At 42.0% G+C, this 21,315-nt stretch overlaps 1 protein-coding gene and 1 pseudogene across 4 annotated transcripts; both read right to left on the bottom strand.

Annotated features, from left to right (window-relative positions):
• Positions 1-3,425: 3,425 nt before the first annotated feature.
• Positions 3,426-5,560, bottom strand: LOC136522147 (putative UPF0481 protein At3g02645; annotated as a pseudogene).
• Positions 5,561-7,952: 2,392 nt separating this feature from the next.
• Positions 7,953-11,736, bottom strand: LOC136522619 (uncharacterized). Of its 4 annotated transcripts, none has more exons than XM_066516431.1 (5): positions 11,583-11,736; positions 11,058-11,110; positions 10,459-10,941; positions 9,967-10,377; positions 7,953-8,480 (listed from the first exon to the last, which is right to left on the bottom strand). In XM_066516431.1, exons 1-4 carry the CDS (start codon positions 11,658-11,660, stop codon positions 10,017-10,019), a joined length of 975 nt encoding a protein of 324 aa, XP_066372528.1. In that variant the 5' UTR covers positions 11,661-11,736; the 3' UTR covers positions 7,953-8,480; positions 9,967-10,016. The 4 variants fall into 4 exon arrangements, with proteins under 4 accessions (XP_066372528.1, XP_066372527.1, XP_066372526.1 ...); XM_066516430.1 differs by having other exon boundaries at positions 7,953-8,489; XM_066516429.1 differs by lacking the exon at positions 7,953-8,480 and adding an exon at positions 8,516-8,769.
• Between the last annotated feature and the right edge of the window lie 9,579 nt (positions 11,737-21,315).

A 21,315-nucleotide genomic window follows, 5' to 3' on the forward strand; every position in this document is an offset into this window, starting at 1 on the left:
AAACCCCAGTGACCTTACTCCGACTGCTCGAGTACTAGAGGCTATTATGAGTAGGACACTGCTTCCTAGGATGGGATATAGAGAGGGCTTGACTCGTATCCAGCTATGGCTCCTCAACGCCCTGATGCAGCAGATAGTGTTCGATATTTGGGATCTTCTTCTGTCTGAGATGGAGGACACGATAGCTGAGGGCTTCAAGGGTCGCAGGCAGCTACCCTATGCTCACTGGATCACTTTCATTATCCTCAAGGCAGTGACAGTTAGGTCACCAGAGATGGTTGTAGAGTACAGAGGTGCCACCACTGAGTTTCCTGCTTATAACATGACACAGAGGATTAGGCATAGCATGCCACAAGCACCCAGTCAGCCTCGCCATCGTCTAGATATACCAGAGTCTGTAGCTCAGCAGGATGAGATCATTAGAGGCATATCAGCTACTGAGGAGGAGCAGCTTGAGACACAGCAGGAGGTGAGCGAGCCTAGTGATAGCTCAGACGATGACTACCAGCCTATTCCTCAGATGCCTCCACGCAGACATGATGCAGAGGTCGGCAGTTCCAGCTCTGCTCCACCTACACCGTAGACGGACCCCGCTTTGATTGCTATCCTTGAGCGGATGTAGCAGGATCAGGCTAGACAGGCTCAGGAGACCGCTGCCAACTGTGCATAGTTTCAGGCTCATCAGGATGAGTTCCAGCGACAGCAGCAGATCCTCCAGCAGCAGCAGCAGCAGATGCACCAGCAGCAGTTACTCATGCAGCAGCAACTTTTGGGATTCATGCAGCATGTAGTGACAGCCATTGGGGCCCCACAGCCATAGCCTTCGCCCTAGATTGGTCAGCATGCTACCACTATGACGACTCCAGCAGTACAGCCCAGTGGGCCTTAGAGTCAGGGATAGCCTCCAGCTCAGTTTACTTCTCCCACAGTATAGGTGTCCTAGTGGTTATCCTCACCAGTGGTAGCCCCGTAGTTCACACCATTTCAGACAGGCTTCACACCGGATTAGTCATCCTCGCTATTTGTGCCTGACATGTCAGTCTCCAGAAGTCTTGGAACATCTTTTAGCGAGTTGACAAGGATGCCTACACCGCCACATATGCATGCCCCAGGTCCTTCTACAGCAGCTCCCGTCGCCGTGACTACTCTGAGGCTTCCTTCTTCTATCGCATCTTCAGATCCTACGACAGACATACCAGCAGCGTCACAAGCTGCACCTGCCCCAGCTCAGACCCAGACCGCTTCAGCGACGCTTCCGGCCACAGAGGGTCAGTCAGTACAGAGCTCAGGGTCAGATGATGATGGCGCCCAGTTCCAGCTTGCCCCTCGTACCTCAACGCCCGGCTCGTCCGCTGCAGCATTGTCGACCGACCCTTAGGTTTTGGTGTTTGACGCCAAAGGGGGAGGGGGTTCGAGTATGTTGACTCAGGGGGAGCGACTTTTAGGGGGAGCCTAGTTAGCTATTAGTCTATTATATACATTTGGAGTTCTATTTGTGTGATACACTATTACTTATGCATTCGTGTGTTTACCTTCATGCATTAAACTATATCTATGTGATAGTGATATCTATGTGATTGTGATATATGACATGTGTGCTCTCTACTTCATAACTACTTATATGTCATATCACTTGTGTTATGCTCATTTGCCTTGCTTCCGCGTTTATACTCCGATGCAAATGAGCTTTATTACTTATACTCATGCTTATTTCATATCTTTTGAGTACATCATGCTGGCTTGGTTCATATAAGCTCGCCTAACCTTTTTGTTCTTATTGACAAAAGCTTATATGATCCAAGCATGTTAAAAACCTCAACTCTTTTACATACTCGAGGTGGTATTGTCATCAATCACCAAAAAGGGGAGATTGAAAGCATAAGCTGGGTTTCGGTGATTAATGACAATACAAGATTACTATGACTAACGTGTGTTTTACAGAGGCAATTAAGTTAGGTCATGGTAATGAAGATTAATTGGGCAATCAAGGTGGTCATGCCCCTACGATGGAAATTGTTTCTGTTTTCAAAGGATGGACGATAAGGTTAATGATGACTAGTTCTAAGTGTCGATTAGAGTTGGAGAGACACTTAGAGTAGTTTAGGACTTTGTTTTTCCTTTGGCCGTACTATTAAGGGGGGTATGGATGGGTAGCTTGACCTAGATGAGTCTAGTGAGTTAGGTGTGGTGCACACTTGTCTAAACTAGCGCTAGGTAGCTCCTACATATGCCTAAGATCCTTTGGAGCAAACTTCATTCACATATAATCGAGAGTTGGAAGTGAATGGAGGGTCAAATGCTGACCGGTCGGACCGGACGCTGGCTGCAGGGTCCGGTCAGTTCATTTGATCAAGGAGATTGCGTCTGGCGCGACCGGACGCTGAGTGGTCGAGTGACCGGACACTAAGGGCCAGCGTTCGGTCGACTCCAGTAAGGTTCCAGAAAGGGAAAAACTTGACCGAACGCGTCCGGTCACACTGTAAACACTGGAGTTCAGGGTATACTGACCGGAGCGTCCGGTCAACATGACCGGAGCGTCCGGTCACCCCACAGAGGCACATAACGGTTCGTTTTTCAGCCCTTGTTATAAATAGAAGCAACACTCGTGTGTGGAGTTACTTTTGCTCATTCCAACAGCTGAGAAACACGTTTGTGAGTGCCAAGAAGAGCAAGGTCCTAGTGAGGTAATTGTGATTTGAGAATCCAAGAGAGTAGCCTCATTAGTGAATCAAGAGTAGCAAAGTGTGCATCCACCGTTCTCATTAGGCTTCGTGTGGTCAAGTGAGAGTTCGTGCTTGTTGCTCTTGGTGATCGCCATCACCTAGACGGCTTGGTGGTGATTGGGAGCTTGGTGATCATCCGGCGGAGCTTGTGGGTGACCCAACTCAAGTTGTGAGCGGTTGTGTGTGATTCACCGCGACGGAGTGTCGAAGAATCAATCCGTAGAGAGCACTTGATCCTTGCGCGGATTAAGGGGGAGCTACACCCTTGCGTGGGTGCTCCAACGAGGACTAGTGGGGAGTGACGACTCTCCGATAACTCGGCAAAACATCGCCGCGTTCCTCTCTCTCTATTTACTTTGAGCATTTACTTTGAGCAATTCAATACTTGTTTTTACATTTATAAAATTGCCATGCTAGAGTAAGTTTGGAACATAGGTTGCAAGTCCTTTGTGCGTTAGATTAATAAAAATACTTTTCTAGGCACAAGGGGTTAATTGGGCTAACCGTAGGATTTAATTATTGCAAGAAAATTTAGAATTAGTCCAATTCACCTCCTCTTGGGCATCTTAATCATTTCAACACCATCCAATTAACCAGTGCTAAAACGCCTAGCTCTAAAACGAAACAGAGCACCTTGTATGCATGATGTATGAATTTTGGTTGCCTGAGATTAAGGAGGCGTGATGTTCAACAGATAAAAAAACACTTCATCTTAAGAAGAAACAAGGTAGATTACAGATGGACATATACATAAGAGTATGATTATCTCACATTCTCACCTATTTTCATGAAAGCTTAAACGATTAACTCGTGCTGTTTAGCACTGCAAAAACCATCAAAGCTGCAAATAATGTAAAATCGTCACAACCAATTACTTTGCACATCAAAAGCACATCAGCGAATTGCCATGCCCCATGCAAGCCATGTCGCGTAGCCCGATCCAGAAAGTCGCGCGAGTAGAATCACTCTGCCTTGGTGACGGTGACGGCGCCGAACCAGCGCGAGCAGGCGTAGACGGGAGCAGAAGGCCTGCTGCGTGGTGAGCAGCAGCATCATGATGGCGGCGAGGAAGGTGAGCAGCTGCCACGAGCTGAACACGTACTTGCGCATGAACCGCTTCGTCTTCACGCGCCACCGCGAGTTGTAGTAGCGGTTCACCTCCTCGATCGTCCTGTCCATGAACGCCACCTTGGTGAGCCGCACAGACCGCGTCATCCCGTTCCACAGCTTGGCGACCTCGCCGTCGCTCTTCATCCGGTTCAGCACCACCCCGCGCCGCCGCAGCAGCGCCACGTCCTCGTCGGTGTCGATGATGCCGTTCATCAGCTCCGTGTACCGCGCCAGCACCAGCGGGCCCGACGCCGCCGACGCCTCGTAGGCGACCAGGTTCCGAAGCACCACCTCCGTGTTGGAGTCCAGGGTCACCACGGGCAGCTGGAAGGTCGCCGTCTTGGCGTCGAACGCGATGGTGGACAGGTCGCCGGAGGTCGGGAGAAACTTGACCCCGGCGTTGACCAGCTCGGACACCGAGGGGATCATGATCTCCTCGATCAGCGGCGGCCGGGTTAGGTACCCAGCGGCAGATGAGCTCGTGTCGCGGGGATCGTTGCTCCCGTCGCCTGACATGAAGGACCCCACGCCCGGCACGACGGCGAGCATCTTCCATGGCGCCTTGATGGCAAACTCGATCGGCTTCGTCACGTAGCGCCTGGGCCCTGCCGTGTTAAGCCCCGACACGATGCCCCACACGGCGAGGAACAGCTGCTTCACGTACTCGCAGCCGGCCGCCGGCTTCCGCTCCTCGGCGCCGCCGCCGTCCGCGGCCTGCTCCTCGATGTCGTAGCCCTCGTCACGGAAGGTCCCGTTGGCGCCGTCGGCCTCCTCCGTGGTGTCTTCTGCCGGCTTCGGCAGGAGTACGTAGTAGAGCACCTCCAGCAGGTGCGCGTGCTTGCCGACGTCGACCGCCGGGAAGTTGTCCATCATCTTGAACGGGCAGAGCTCCTTCGTGAGCCCGGTGACCATCCGCGCGAGCGTCTCGCCGGCCTCGTCGACCGACGGGTGCTGCGGCTCCAGGATCTTGCGGAGCAGGAAGAGCGGGACCTGGTTCTCGAGCATGAGCATGTCGCGGAGGATGAGGTTGTGCGCGGACTTCCTCCCGGTGAAGTCAACGAGGTGCGCCATCCTCGACGACACCCTCCTCAGCGCCCTGCCGCCGTCTCCCTCGTCGTCGGCGATGGCGACGGCGTAAATCTGCAAGAACTCGAGCAGGAACGCGCCGTCGACGACCATCATCCACGCCAGCGTCTCGCCGTTGAAGTCGAGGTACCGGTGGTAGTAGGCGTGGATCTTCCGCTCGAGGCGCGCGAACTGCTGGACGAGGCCGTCGAGCTTGAGCCCCGCGCAGAGCCGCTTCTGCGCGCGGCGCGCCGAGGCGAGCTTGTAGCGCTCCATCTCGTACAGCTCGGGACGCCAGTGGTGGTAGGGGCCGAGCGCGATGAACTGAGGGGTGTAGGCCTCGGGCTTGTGCACCCGCAGCTGCTTGGGCACGTTGAAAACGGACACCGAGATGCCGTTGTCGTCGTCGTCGCCGCCGGCGGAGGCGGCGTCCTGGAGAGAGTGACGGATCTGGACCACCCACCGTACCTCGTCGAACACCAGCGGCGTCCCGTGGCGGCTACCAGCTTGTTGATCCGACGAGGCCATTGGTAGTCCTCCGTCCTGTGTGCTTCCTCTCACGGTTAGTAGCAACTGGCAAGGAAAATCATTCCAACTAACCAGAAACGATGGCACTAGCTTGTGATTTACACATACATTGATTGTTAAGTGTGGCGGGAGCCACTGGAGACAGGGGCAAGAACGGTGACAGCGAACAAGAAAGAAGGCAAAGTATTAGAACACAGCGAAATACTCAGAGAAAGACTCATTCTGTCCTTGAATAAATAGATTTTTTTGAATTGCTGAATAAACAGATTTCTTGTAAGTTCAGGACATATTATTATGATAGAGAAAAAACCATATTACCCCTCATTAATTGGATTCAAGTTGCAAAGTAATTATAGTATTTACTACACCCATCTAACTGCAAAAACTCAAGCCTGGATTGGTGAAAAAGAGAGAAGAAAGGGGGTGGAGTAAATACGAGGGATCTTCGAGAAAAATAATTGAGTTAGTGGACCGTTCAATCTCCTAGAGATTGATTTATTTATGACAAATTTGTGCTAGAAATCTATTTATTGGATAGAGCGAGTAAACCCATAAACGGTGTTTTGATCTGACCGAGAAGCCACAGGGCCAAAACACACGAGTAACGAGGACAACAACCTGTGTTTCGGTATAGCCTAAAATTTTACATTATATAAGTATTATAAATGTTTCATGAATAAATTTAGTAAACTAATTATCTTTACCATCTTATATTTATTTTCTAACATAGCACTCAATTAGATACACCATAATCTCTATCAGATTGTGATCGATTTGCCAAATACTCTATATGGCGATGTGGGGTTTTAATATTCATTTAGTTGAAACCTTAGCTTAAATTATAGTGGCTCCTGCATCCTTTTTGAAACCATTTAATCTATATTTTGGCCTATATTTTTTATCTTATTAGTTGTTACAATTTATTTATCCAAGTTCGAACCCTAGTGTTATTGTGTCTTTCATTCAGAATTTTCTTTTATATTTTATGAAAAAAAATGAATTCTAGGTCCAAAGCTCCACTCTTTATTACGACAATCATGGATAGTTATTTCATCTTGCATTACACTAGTCAAGATGTTGAATTTATTTGTTGTGTTGAAGAATTATATGCATATTATTATTGTTTTATAGAAACATAGAGTGCTTAAAGCTAAATTAACAATACTGATATGCTATAATGTTTCAAGTAAAATGTATAAACTTATCAAAAGTACTCCCTCCGTTCTATTGCAAGTAGTTTTAAATTAGTTTTAATTCAAACTTGTCTTACTTTTACCAAGTTTCTAAAATATATTAAATCTACAATATCAAATAAATGCACTATCAAAATATATTGTGTATATAATAAGTCTACTTTGATGCTATAGATGTTTATGCATTTTTTTGAAAAAAATGTGAAAACTAGAGAAGCTTAGCTTAAGACAAAGCTAAATCAATCTACAATTTAGAATGGAGGGATACCCACTTACAAATATGGCCTTGGAGTATTAAAATAGGTTAAATTAAAATAGCCAGTGTGTACGTGGGTTTGTCAAAATATCTTCCCACAATTGATAAACTATTAAAATTATTATTTATTTTAACATATCTATATGTTTATTTGGTCTACATAGTGGCATATAATATTTTTAATTTAGCCATGATAGAACTGTGTAGTTTAGAAACACATATAGCGTATTTTTTATTATCCAATTATTCTCCCTAATAGATTGTATTGGTATTAGATATAAATTATTATTTTTAATATTATTTTATAATAGCATAGGTGGGTAATTTAGATACAAATTTACTTCATTATTTTCAATTATATTTTATAATGGCAAGTGTAGGTAGCTTAGATCCAAATTTAAAATGTTACTCTATGTATTTTTTTTATAATGGTAAAGATGGGTAATTCTAGAAAATATAATAGCTCCGATGGCTATTATAATGATTAGAATCTGGCGTATCAAATCAAAGCATAGATGTTTCTGAAATTTATGTGTATTTATATAATCTTATATTTTTTTCTCCTGGTGTGTCTCGTAAGGAGTAACTGTTTGAATCCTTCTAATAGTAAGATTGACTTAATAAAGTTGAGTTGGTGGCATGGTCCTTTCAGTTTTGACATGTCCAGATTCAGCTTATTTTTCAGAAGTCTCGTTGCGTGATCATCACCATGCCCCAGCTTCCATTTTATTTTTGCCCACATGGTTCTTCTTCTGCAATGGATGCAATCAGAGAGCTGCAGAAGTGGACCAGCTGCCCAGCTTGGCCTTTCACTTTCCTGTCTCTCTCAGTACTGCTGCCTGCATGCGTCCTGCAACTGGAGTAGTACCCTGCCGAAAGCAAAACAGGGAGAACAATCATGAACCGAAGCATACTTCGCTGATTTGTAGTTTTGTACCTGCCAACACCATGACCGGAGGCATATACTTCGTTAATTGGTACACAAACCAAAACTAGCTGACAAGAACCCTTCAAGTTTGCCAACAATCTCCGATGGAACTCCATAATAAAGCCCAGACATACGACACGGCACATACATTACAGGGTGGAAACAAGATCGAGTGACCAAATGATACCGGCCGATCGCCTCATCGAGGGAATGATGACACTGACATCCACATTATCCACACCACACATGCACCAGACTGGAAAGAACAGTGATCTGGGTCGTGGACCGATAGCCACCACGGATCATCAGACGCTGAAGAATCTTTGCACGGACCCATCCGGGCAGTATATTATTAAATATGAAATTCAGATTCGTGAAACAAGGCTTGCAGCTGAGCTAGCACGATGATGAAGACGAGCCGTCATTTTCGCGTCTCGGAGAAGATCACTGTGGAAATTCCACGGACTGTTTGCATGCTGCGTTTTCATTTCTGAAGATGTAGCCCATGGATTTGTCAAATGTTTTTTATGCAGCCCGTTCCGGGATCCATTTCAAAGCAGCAGGTGCCATGACAAATACTCGCTCACGTCTGCTTGTTTGTCAAGGCACCCAATCCGTACCGGGTTCCGATTCACAGAAGACTTATTTTTGTCCCGTTGTAAGGCATGAGCACGATCCTGTAGCATCTATATATATGTATCGTGTTAGAAAATGAACAAAGAAAAAAGTGCATAGGTAGGTATTTTTATTAGGATCCCGATGGTCCACTGAAACCTGGTTTGGTTCGTTTGGTTCTTTAGGAACCTGCCCTGGAACATTTTCTACCAGGAATGATCGGCTAATTTATATAACCTTTGATGACCTGGAATAATTCCTGGGTATATTCCTAGCTAACCGAACAAGCTCTTGGGAACACTTGGAGAACCATCGGGATCCACTCAATCCGGCCCAGAAAGAGAAACATGCCTGTTTTCAACATGGAACAAACGAACGAGGCCTTAGATATACTTCCTCGGTCCTAAAATAAAGATATCGATGATTCAAAATGTATCTTAAATTATAAGATTTTGGATTGCCCAATCCAATCTATACATGCCTGCCTTTTAAACTCCATCCATACATGCTTTTTAAACATCTTGGACGAAATGACTTCTATAATTGGTAGCTAAAATCGATGACATGCATGCATGCCTTTTTAAACTATACATTACTACCGGACTCCTTTTGATACTAAAATTGTTTGGATACCTTGTATTTCAATAGGAGTAACCATCTTCATAAAACTCAAGTGCGACAAATGCATCTTAATTATTCTATGCTTTTCTGAACTTTCTATGTAGGTGATTTTAACGGTTGGATCTTCAGTTATACTCAAATTATACAGCACTGTTGATGATCACTCCCTCGAATCTAGCAGACTTAAACCAAAATTTCAATAATCACGTAAATAATCTACGAAATTTTGATCAGCGATGCAGTAGGATGCATCCATGACTGGACCTTATCACTCGAACTGAAACATGTTTTTCCTCTCCCTTAATTGAAGCATGTTTTTTCCATGCTACGGGTGCTCTAACATTCTGTCAAAGGTTGTCAGGTACCTAATAATAAGATGAATCAAATACCTTTTATATATGTTTCATTATTGGCAAAGATGATGCAAAATTTGAGGCAAAAAAAAATCCTGAATTTGCCATAGTGTGTCTTCATGGTCTTAATGTATCTGCAAGTGTTTTTGAAGAATATTGCTAGATGCTAGCTTTGCAATGTTGCTTACTGATGCAATAGGGACTTTTATAAGAATCAGAGATTAAGGATGAATGCAAACTCAATACCATGTCAATTTTGCAGCATATGCTTCCTGATGGATGCTTGGCCACCGCGGCTCCATCTCTTTTGCTGGTAGCTTTGCGTTGATGTATTTTCCTATGCAGGTTCAGTTGTTTAGGTTCGTGGTGGAGGGCCTCTCCCTTTCGCCTTTCTTTATGTTATGTTATCGTCTAGGTTCCTAACCACTCTCTTTGTGGTTTTGTAACCTGCACTATGGGGGGCTTTCCCATAGTTGCGTTGTGTTTGCCATTCTTTCGGCACCTCTCCTTAATGAAATACGCGTGAAGTCGTGTTCTAGAAAAGAAAAAAAAAGATCGAAGAACAGTAGCTTACCAGCCCATGGAAATGCAGAATACATCTTTCATCTGTTTTGCAGTAGGACGCTAGCCGAACTTGTTATGGATGCCAGTGTCTTGGAGCTCACCTTCCAAGTGTAACATGTTCTCCATGACAATGAGCAGCATGGGCCATTCACAATACAGAATTTCCTCAATATCGTCATCGTGGTTGTATTGATGCAAGTGGCTTCTTACATTTCTGTTGAGCCGCAGTAGATCGATTGTGGTCCTTTTGTACTCGTTTTTAACATTTACAACCCACTGGTTGATCTTTGCATTTGCCATGGCAGTATCCAACCAGTCGTTCTTGTAGGGGAGATTGTACAGTATTCTCTTCTTCTTTGCTCGGTTTTTCTGACCAAGATAATTGACAATTCTATCGTGTAGCATCAGGAAGACCTCAGTGCTGTGAACACAAGTAACCAAATGAGCCTGTGGTGACAACAACAAACAGTCAAAGATGATAAACTGAATAAAAAAAAATTACCGGTTTTTCATGGGCAGCAGGGCAGCATTGTTTACAATCAAGAATTCATCTTTCCTTGTAAGGTTGTCTCTCCTCAAGAGCAAGAGGAAATCCTTGTAGTCCGGAGACAATTTGTTGATAACCCCACCCGAGATCATAATCAACAGCTCCAGGACCCTGGAAAGGTGCTTGTAGTCATCTCTCACACGCTCAATGCTGAAGAAGCCTTCGCCAGTGAAACTGACCTCCCTTAGCTTGACATTCCCAGTGCTCCCAATCCAGACGTTGGACACCTGCAGAGGAGCAGTGAGGTACTTGCAGACCGAGTGCTGGCTCCTCACTATCAATGCAAGTTTTCTGCTAATCCTAGTGGCTTCATCAGATAATCGCCAGAATGTCTTCGTTGTTCCTAACACCGGCACCTGGATCAGCATCGCGTTGTCCTTCGCATAGCTCATCCCGTCGCGCAGCCTCTCGGCAGAATACTCGTCGATGTCCTCAGTGCTATGAACAAAGAGAGAAAAATGAGTCTGTGACTACAGACAATAAAACTGATTCGGACGGAGCAGCGACATGTTTCTCGCAATTATCTGACGAAGAAACAAAGGCCAGCATCTCACTTGTATTGATACTGAGAAGCCACCACTTCGTCGCCAATTTTTGGTCCAGCAGCCTGCCGAAAATACCCAATCAAGCACAAGAAACCGAAACATTGAGGTGAAAAAATTGAAAGAACTTCTCTGGTCCCAGTAGAAACAGATTTCCTTTTTTTTGTTTATAAAAAAAATCTCTTGGCACGGGAAGGTCGTCAAAGGCTGAGATTCACTCATATTCCTAGACTAAATTAAAGCAGGCACACATAGACGATCTACATGATCTGTTAGAGGATGACCTTCCATGCACGGATTCGACTCCTTCAAAGAAATTATAACCTTTGATCATCCCAACCGTGGATGCGGTGGAAACTCAACCAGATCAACAGTAAAGTCGTAGCTTACTGCTTACATGATAAAATTGTGATTTTAGCAATCATCTTTTCAATAAAAATTATTGCGATATGGCAGGGATGCAAAAGGGGAGGAAATGATGGAAGAACACCATATGTTACCGGCAGTACTTATGTTGACACCGTTGTGGATTCGAACCTGGATCAGGGCGGCGGCGCCGACGGCAAGGCCGAGGCCAATGCCGACACCTACGCCAACGCCGAGGGTGTTTCCCATGGAGGAACACTATCTTGCTGCTGCTGCTTCTTGTTTAGCTACCGAGCTCAAAGATGCGGCCAGACGTGAGGGAAGAGTAAAGTAAAAGGGGTGAGAAGAAAAACAAAGGAGACTAGACCGGAGACCTTCATCAATATGACTGTTCATGATGGGATGGCAAGACAGTTGGATTCCCTTCTGTTACTTTGGTAAATTTATACATTTTATTAATTGAAACACTATTAGATAAATCTATATTTCTTAACTGAAAAACGATTATATACATTTTTATTGGTAATAAAATTTTAATAACTCTATATTTTATAAAACAATACTACTACATATAATTCACCAATAAGAAATTTTAATATTTTCTGTAGCGAAAGAGGTTAATAGAGACCAAAAGTAGCTATGAACTCCTTGATTTCTTAACTCCTTAAGCATAAACAGTATAACCTAAAATCCTTTTCTTTAATATAATAAAAAGAGACTTTTAAATAATATGTACAATAGGCATAGTGTTTCAGTTTAACTTGAGGTTAAACTCAAAGTTGTAATCAAAATCTAGATTCATGATGCCATAAATCAATACTATAGCTTGCGCCATCATAACTTAAACTAAGATTTCAACAAAATGCATTTTGAAGGTACATGGAAATGCCATGCAAAGAGGAAAAACTATGAATATAGATGAAAAAAATGCATCTAGTAATTGTTAATTTATCACAAGAAGACAATGATTACATAAGTTTTATATGTGTATTGAGTTAGAAAATAAATGAACAGAAAAATTTGCAAAGGGAAGTAACTTTTATTAGTAGTAGGTATTAAACATAAGGGGCTCTTATGTTCTTAACCTTGTTTTGAAGTATAAATGTGATTTTATGTAGCACCCGGTCTTAAGAACAAAACCAGATACATACCATATGTGAGCCCAGAAAGTTAAATCTCACATGTAGCTACAAATAAGGGTAATATCAATAGGCAATGCTCAATATATAACGTACTTAATATAAAGAATATAACCTTAGATAGCAAACAATGGAAAGACAACTCCGAACTTCGGGTGAAGACTCCAATTCCATAGGGACAACTGACTGGTTGATCACAAGCCTAACTCCTCCAGACTAGCAATCTGGTACCCATCCGGGATTTTTCCAAAGATTTAAAAAGTAAAGCAAGCGTAAGTACATGTCGTACTCAACAAATATAACATGGAGTTCATGAGGCTCAAAAGACTGACACTGGTTTAACTAGATTAGCTTTTAATGAGTCATCTTTTAACAATTGGGTGGCAACAAGTTTATTCACAAGCCCATATAAACACATGATCAGATAAACATGAATAATGAATAGCATAAACAATAATCATTAGTGAGCATCTTTATCATTAGTATCATTAGTGTTCATCATCTATTTCGTAAGGGTTCCAAGGCCGCTCGTGACTGGGAGCACGGCTGATATACCAGTTTTACACTCTGCAGAGGTTGTATACTTTCACTGTGAGTCATGATTTACCCTTTCGCCCGAGGTGATCAGCCTCTCGACCCACTACCAAGGAAGGTCGGCAGGGTTCACTATGAAGCCTTTCAAAGGTTCGTCTAACAAGTTAGGGCTATTAGATTCACTCGACAAACAGATATAGGAACCCCCTGTCGAATGGCACAATTTCATCATGGCTATACACATAAGAGTAGATGTTGTCCTATACCCGATTCGATAAGCCATCCTTACGCCAATAAAGGTAACCACTAACAAGCTAGAAAATATCCTCATACTGAGCTAAAGCCAGAGCCATATAGCCCTCACAGTTACACTGTAAGTCCCAAATGACCACTTACAGATAAGTTCTTAGGGAGAGAAATCTAGAGCACCATAAAATAGCCCAATGCTCTAGCCCCCTTGTTCTATGTTGCTAAAAAACATCTTTTAGTGTTTATTGCATATACCATTAGTCAAGTTACAAGATCGTGGTTGTTGTTGAGCACTAGCATCATACTACCCAGTGCAATACCCCATAGAAATCAAGGTACAGGGTAACAAAATACTCGGAAATCCTTAGTGGTAGTCAAGGTAGACACATGCAGCATGAATTACATGATTAAAGGTGTATAGGACAACAAGTAAGATCCCATGCTATACTTGCCTTATAAGCTTGCTCAACTTCCTCATAATTTGCTTCTGGTTATCACCTTCCGATCTTCATCTCTCACAAACGATTCTCGTTCTACTCATAGCAAGCACCACGCATAGGCAAACATACAAGCAAACAAATAAAATCAATTAAGAACATTACACCACATAAGACAAAACAATGTACTAAAGAGAGCTCATTACTACGGTCGAGAGAACGCAAGAAACGTCGATAACAGAATCATCGTTACAAAGTAACGACTATCGGGAGTTTTATATTATAAAAGAAACAACTACAAACTTGATTAGTTTTAATTAGTCAAAACTATGAAACAATTATTAATTCAGATTAATCATATCATAACATATTTAATTTCAAAAGTCGAGTTAAAGCTAATCATATTTTATTTATAAACATATCTCATATTATTGTTTAAGCCATTAAACTTTACTTTGCAAAAGAAATAAACATGTGAGACCATCTAATCGGATTATATGCTGGGTGTTTAAACGAGGGAATTTGAAATTTAAAAACACATTTATATTATTAATTAATCATATTAATATTTATGTACAAACATCCATGTGTAACCCTATGTTGCTTTTAATTTGAACAGCATGCTGTATGCGTATGAATCAAATTAGTATTTTTAATGTAAAATTCAGAAATATGTGGCATGCTCAGCGTAGCTGCTAATATATCTCACGTTAGCAAAAGCACACAGCAGAAAGAACGGATCGATCGAGTCAGAGCTAGAACAGATAAACAACTTGGGATCAAAGATGCTAAGACTGGACTACAAGGATCTGGATTTGTGCGGAAAGACTTATTGAATGGATAGAAAGTTACATAGTTTCTCCACATGATCTGTGCTCACGTACCTGACCAAAGATGAATTGGGCGCCCTGTCGCTCGGCCAGCTTGCTGCACCCACAAGGATGGTCGGCATTGAGTGCTAGCAATTGTCGTAATGAAGCTCCTGGCTGTGACGGGTAGGAAGGTTAGCTCGGCAAGATTTAGCATGTCCCTGGTAGCTTCCTTCAAGATGCATGGATGGACAAGCGGACAAGGTTGATCGGCTCAACATGCATAGGGTAGTCAGACGACGATATCGTGCAAAGATCACGGGAACACACGAACGTGAGCGGGAGTTACATATGAGAATTATTAGAGGAGACAGATCGATGGATATAGGCTCACCAGCGTCAAACGCGGAAGACGTTTGATGGAGAGCAGAGTCGGACATGTAGAAGATGACCACGACATGGCCTTCTCGTGATGTGGCGAGTTTCCGGCAAGGGTTAGACAACGGCCACCAGCAGCGTGCGAAGTCTTGAGACGGTGGTGTGGTTCTCCATCGGCCTCTCCTGACGGGCGGCGACGGCGAGAGAAGGAGGAGAAAATTTTAATTTACTACACGAGGGATTTTCCAAACTAGGGGCTCCTCTTACGGTAGTTTTGGTGTGCTTTGCCCAAGGAGTTGGTAGATATATATAGGAAGAAAAAACTCCCCACATCCACGTCAACTAGTGATATGGTACTAATTGACGTTGCACCATCCACCTGCACTAATGGGCCTAAATAAATATTAAAGCCCATTAGTAAATAAAGACATGTGCCTTTAGGATTTATTAAGATTATTGCACATGGCTTTGAGCGTTGGGAAAAATGAGAGATTTATTATTTTCGGAATTAATTAATTTCATGAATAAAATAATTTTAGAAAAATCCAGAATTGATATTTAAGCCACGAAAAATACTCTGAGACCTCCGAAAATTTGGGGAAAATTCTCAGAGACACTTTGGAACATGATGAACCCAAATAAAGTATTTGGAGCTCATAAAAATACTGTTGGGAACTTGGAACATAAAGATTAAGGTAAAGGAGGTAGGAATTAAATTCAAAAAGAAGCTGGAAAATTACTAGAGATAAATATTCATCTACTAAATGTATAAAAAACACACATTTTGCACATAGAAACACGAGGTGCGACCGGCATGAATACAACAAACACATTTCTACCTTATGATAAAATTTAGATTAATGAAATTTTTTATTTTTCCTATGTTTTCATGTGCACAAAAAATCACAAATAAATTATTTTAACTCTATTTTTAAAAGTGGTAAATTTTGGGGTGTTACAGTTCTACCCCCTTAAGATGAATCTCGTCCTCGAGATTCGGACGATGTCAACTAGGAGATAAGAATACTCTGCCTTTGAATTCTTCTTTACTTCCTCGTGCAGATCCATTGTCTTGATAGGGATCCCACTTTATTTTGCATACCTGTTGACCTTGCTCCAGGTAACTTGCCTAACTAATTCCAAGATTCTAAAAGATACTCCCAACATTCCTCAAGTAACTCCAATCACTAGTCCACCTTTCCTTTTTAGTCCATACTTATTAGACCTCTTTCTTCATATGTTCACCTCACAACAGAGCCTGACGAATCTCTTGGTCAGAAGGAAATTCTACTAACAATCTTCAAAACATTAATGATTTCGGTCAAGTTGCTCGAACTTGGAATAAAATTCTTAGTTCTTGGTGTCACCCGAACCTTCTTAGCACAACTCTCTGTTGCTAAGGGCATCGGCCGCGACTTTGCTTATCCAAGTGATTGCACTTTTCTAAGTCATAACCAATTTCATGCCAACGAGGATATCACAAGCTCAAGACCAACTTAGTGAAGATGTCCTGTAGATTTTTGTGATCCTTCTAGATATCACTCTTACTTTCAAGAAGATATTACTACCATGCTCCACAATGGATAATTCCAGATAACACGTTAGGTAGTTTAACTCACGCTTCCTTAGCTGACTTAATGAACAAGCCACTACCTTTTCTCTCGTATAAGGACACATCCCATACCTTGACAAGGTGCTTCATTATAGCTATAAAACTCTTATCCTGATCTGACAAAGTTAATACATAGGTTTTACTTCAACCTCTTCTTGGACTCCTTCAAACACTTAGCTGAGGTCTTTTGATCCAACTAACTTAAAACTTCTTCAGCAGCTCTTCCAATATCTTGAGGATCTCGGATAATTTCCCTTGAACCAAAACTCACTTTCTAACTTAGTAAATCATTGAGATGTTCTGAGTCTCCATTGAATCAACTATAAATGTCCAATATCTCATTCCAACGTCATCCATACCAACCTATCCTAGGTATGTTGAAGATTAAACTCCCAATTGATAATAGCTCAAAGAGAAGGTCAATTCTTGATGGATACATCAGTTACTTGTAGATGAACCAACAAATTTATCCATCTATGCTGGATGATGATCTCTCATCCAGAGGCATAACCTATACTTCCAAGTGAAACTCCAGAGCAAATGAAACCTTCATCTTGCAACTTCTTTAGCTTGGCTACCCCCTTAAGAAAAGATAAAGTAGGGGACACAAGAAGGGTAGCTTGCACATTCTTCTAGATGAGCTAACTATTATCAAGATGTTCTGACATCCCAATGATACTCTTGTGTATGGGCAAGAACAAGAAACCTGAAATTCCTCGCGAGATGAAAAACAGCAGCGTAGTAAAACAGCTGTAACTCTCATTATGTTAATTGAATGAAGTTGTAGCTTATATCGTTGGAAAGCTTATCAAATTCTTCACAACTTCCTTATAGATCACTTTTCCAAATTCCTTAGTTTTCTCAGTCGAAAATGGTACACAACAGAACTGTTCTGGGTTCCAAACAGCACAGATGCATCGCCTTATGATTTTCGTATCTCCATAACCAAAATAGCTATCAGGCTGATTCTTGCGCTCAGAGAAAAATATTGAAGTCTACTATTGTCCAGAAATTTCTCATGATTTATGATCATCCAAGATTAGAGATATAAACCGAAGAGTGAAGGCTGCTCCAAAAAGACAGGATATGGAGAACAGAAGAAAACCATAACCCAACTATTTATTTCACTAATCCTTAATCCTTAGGCCTATAAACTAAATGAAATTATAGGAACACCCAACAAGATCATTGCAATCATTATAAAGATTCAAAACAATCATAAGCATAATGACAATTCAACAAGCAATAAAGATGCACAATTCAATCATTGACTCAACTTGCGATACTATCGTCCTCATTATACCAAGGATAACAATCCTAAAACTTATCTTCAAATTACACAAGAAGGTGATGAGGGACAGTTCTAAAAGTATATCAAATCAAGGAGTGAAGATGAGAACAAGGACTTCAAAATAAGCACCAAGGAGGAGATAAATATCAAAGATAGATATATAGTAGAGAAGAAAATATCAAGATTTATAGAACAAGGATTTTATAGTAATTTTAAAACCTTAATATGGCCAAGCCTCCTACAGTCAGCATTGCTCTGATACCACTTTGTAGCATCCGATTTTAAGAACAAAACCAGATACACACCATATGTGAGCCCAGAAAGTCAAATCTCATATATAGCCACAAATAAGGGTAATATCAATAGGCAATGCTCAATATATAACGTACTTAATATAAAGAAAATAACCTTAGATAGCAAACAGCGGAAAGACAACTCCGAATTTTGGGTGAAGACTTCAATTCCACAGGGACAACTGACTGGTTGATCACAAGCCTAACTCCTCCAGACTAGCAATCTGGTACGCATCCAGGATTTTTCCAAAGATTTAAAAAGTAAAGCAAGCGTAAGTACATGTCGTACTCAACAAATATAATATGGGGTTCATGATGCTCAAAAGACTGGCACTGGTTTAACTACGATTAGCTTTTACTGAGTCATCTTTTAGCAATTTGGTGGCAACAAGTTTATTCACTAGCCCATATAAACACATGATCAGGTAAACATAAATAATGAATAGCATAAACAGTAATCATTAGTGAGCATCTTTATCCTCAGTATCATTAGTGTTCATCATCTATTTCGTAAGGGTTCCAAGGCCGCTCATGACCGTGAGCTCGGCTGATATACCAATTTTACACTCTGCAGAGGTTGTACACTTTCACTATGAGTCGTGATTTACCCTTTCGTCCGAGGTGATCAGCCTCATGACCACTACCAAGGAAGGTCGGCAGGGTTCACTATGAAGCCTTTCAAAGGTTCGTCTAACAAGTTAGGGCCATTAGATTCACTCGACAAACAGATATAGGAACCCCTTGTCGAATGGCACAATTCCATCACGGCTATACACATAAGAGTAGAGGTTGTCCTATACCTGATTCGACAAGCCATTCTTACGCCAATAAAGGTAACCACTAACAAGCTAGAAAATATCCTCATACTGAGCTAAAGCCAGAGCCATATAGCCCTCACAGTTGTACTGTAAGTCCCAGATGATCACTTACAGATAAGTCCTTAGGGAGAGGAATCTAGAGCACCATAAAATAGCCCAATACTCTAGCCCCCTTGTTCCATGTTGCTAAAAAGCATCTTTTAGTGTTTATTGCATATACCATTAGTCAAGTTACAAGATCATGGTTGTTGTTGAGCACTAGCATCATACTACCCAATGCAATATCCCATAGGAATCAAGGTACAGGGTAACAAAATACTAGGAAATCCTTAGTGGTAGTCAAGGTAGACACATGCAGCATGAATTACATGATTAAAGGTGTATAGGACAACAAGGAAGATCCCATGCTATACTTGCCTTATAAGCTTGCTCAACTTCCTCATAATTTGCTTCTGGTTATCACCTTCCGATCTTCAGCGCTCACAAACGATTCTCGTTCTACTCATAGCAAGCAGCACGCATAGGCAAACATAGCAAACAAATAAAATCAACTAAGAACATTACACCACATAAGACAAAACAACGTACTAAAGAGAGCTCATTACTACGGTCGAGAGAACGCAAGAAACGTCGATAACAGAGCCATCGTTAAAAAGTAATGACTATCGGGAGTTTTATATTATAAAAGAAACAACTACAAACTTGATTAGTTTTAATTAGTCAAAACTATGAAACAATTATTAATTCAGATTAATCATATCATAACGAATTTAATTTCAAAAGTTGAGTTAAAGCTAATCATATTTTATTTATAAACATATCTCATATTATTGTTTAAGCCATTAAATTTTACTTTGCAAAAGAAATAAACATGTGAGACCATCTAATCGGATTATATGATGGGTGTTTAAACGAGGGAATTTGAAATTTAAAAACACATTTATATTATTAATTAATCATATTAATATTTATGTACAAACATCCATGTGTAACCCTATGTTGCTTTTAATTTGAACAGCATGCTATATGCGTATTAATCAAATTAGTATTTTTAATGTAAAATTCAGAAATATGTGGCATGCTCAGCGTAGCTGCTAATATATATCTCACGTTAGCAAAAGCACACAACAGAAAGAACAGATCGATCGAGTCAGAGCTAGAACAGATATACAACTTGGGATCAAAGATGCTAAGACTGGACTACAAGGATCTGGATTTGTATGGAAAGACTTATTGAATGGATAGAAAGTTACGTAGTTTCTCTACATGATCTGTGCTCATGTACCTGACCAAAGATGAATTGGGCGCCTTACCGCTCGGCTGGCTTGCTGCACCCACAAGGATGGTCGGCATTGAGTGCTAGCAATTGTCGTAATGAAGCTCCTGGCTGTGACGGGTAGGAAGGTTAGCTCGACAAGGTTTAGCATGTCCATAGTAGCTGAAAGGTCCTAATGGCTAGAGGGAGTGAATAGCCTAATAAAAAATTTCTACAACAACACTTTAACAAAATGGTTAGACAAATATGAGGCGAAGCAAGTGTTGCGCTAGCCTACTCAAAATGCAAGCCACCAACCACAATTCTGGTTTTAGATGATATCTATTCACACAATAGCAATGGTACTACACCAAGCTAGTGAGCTCTCAATAGGTAACTAAAGAGCCACACTAAACAATCAAACAAGCTCTCACAACTAGCTACACTAAAGAGCTTGACAACTAGTTTGCGGTAATGTAAAGTGTATGAGCAAGATTATTATACCGCAGTGTAGAGGAGAGAGCCAATCAATCACAGGGATGAATAACAATGAAGACCAATCACATCGAAATCAAAATGATGAACACAATGATTTTTTACCGAGGTTCACTTGCTTGCCGGCAAGCTAGTCATCGTTGTGGCGATTCACTCACTTGGAGGTTCACGCGCTAATTGACTTCACACGCCAAACCCTCAATAGGGTGCCGCACAACCAATACAAGATAAGGATCACACAAGCCACGAGTAATCCACTAGAGTACCTTTTGGCTCTTCGCCGGGGAAAGGTCAAGAACCCCTCACAATCACCACGATCGGAGCCGGAGACAATCACCACCCTCTGCTCGACGATCCTCACTGCTCCAAGCCGTCTTGGTGGCGGCAACCACCAAGAGTAACAAGCGAATCTCACAGCTAAACACGAACACCAAGTGCCTCTAGATGCAAACACTCAAGCATTGCACTTGGATTCACTCCCAATCTCACAAAGATGATGAATCAATGATGGAGATGACTGGAAGGGCTTTGGCTAAGCTCATAAGGTTGCTATGTCAATGCAAATGGCCAAGAGAGTGAGCTTGAGCCGGCCAT

Source organism: Miscanthus floridulus, chromosome 18 (genome assembly GCF_019320115.1).
Source record: "Miscanthus floridulus cultivar M001 chromosome 18, ASM1932011v1, whole genome shotgun sequence".
NCBI lineage: Eukaryota > Viridiplantae > Streptophyta > Magnoliopsida > Poales > Poaceae > Miscanthus > Miscanthus floridulus.

What these genes read in the sequence shown, in the direction of transcription:
- LOC136522619 (XM_066516431.1), bottom strand. Translation starts at nt 11,660, where the DNA reads ATGGGAAACACCCTCGGCGTTGGCGTAGGTGTCGGCATTGGCCTCGGC. An exon ending in GCGCCGCCGCCCTGATCCAG is followed by an intron (nt 11,111 to 11,582) that starts GTTCGAATCCAC and finishes TATTTTCGGCAG; the next exon opens with GCTGCTGGACCAAAAATTGG. An exon ending in GCTTCTCAGTATCAATACAA is followed by an intron (nt 10,942 to 11,057) that starts GTGAGATGCTGG and finishes CTTTGTTCATAG; the next exon opens with CACTGAGGACATCGACGAGT.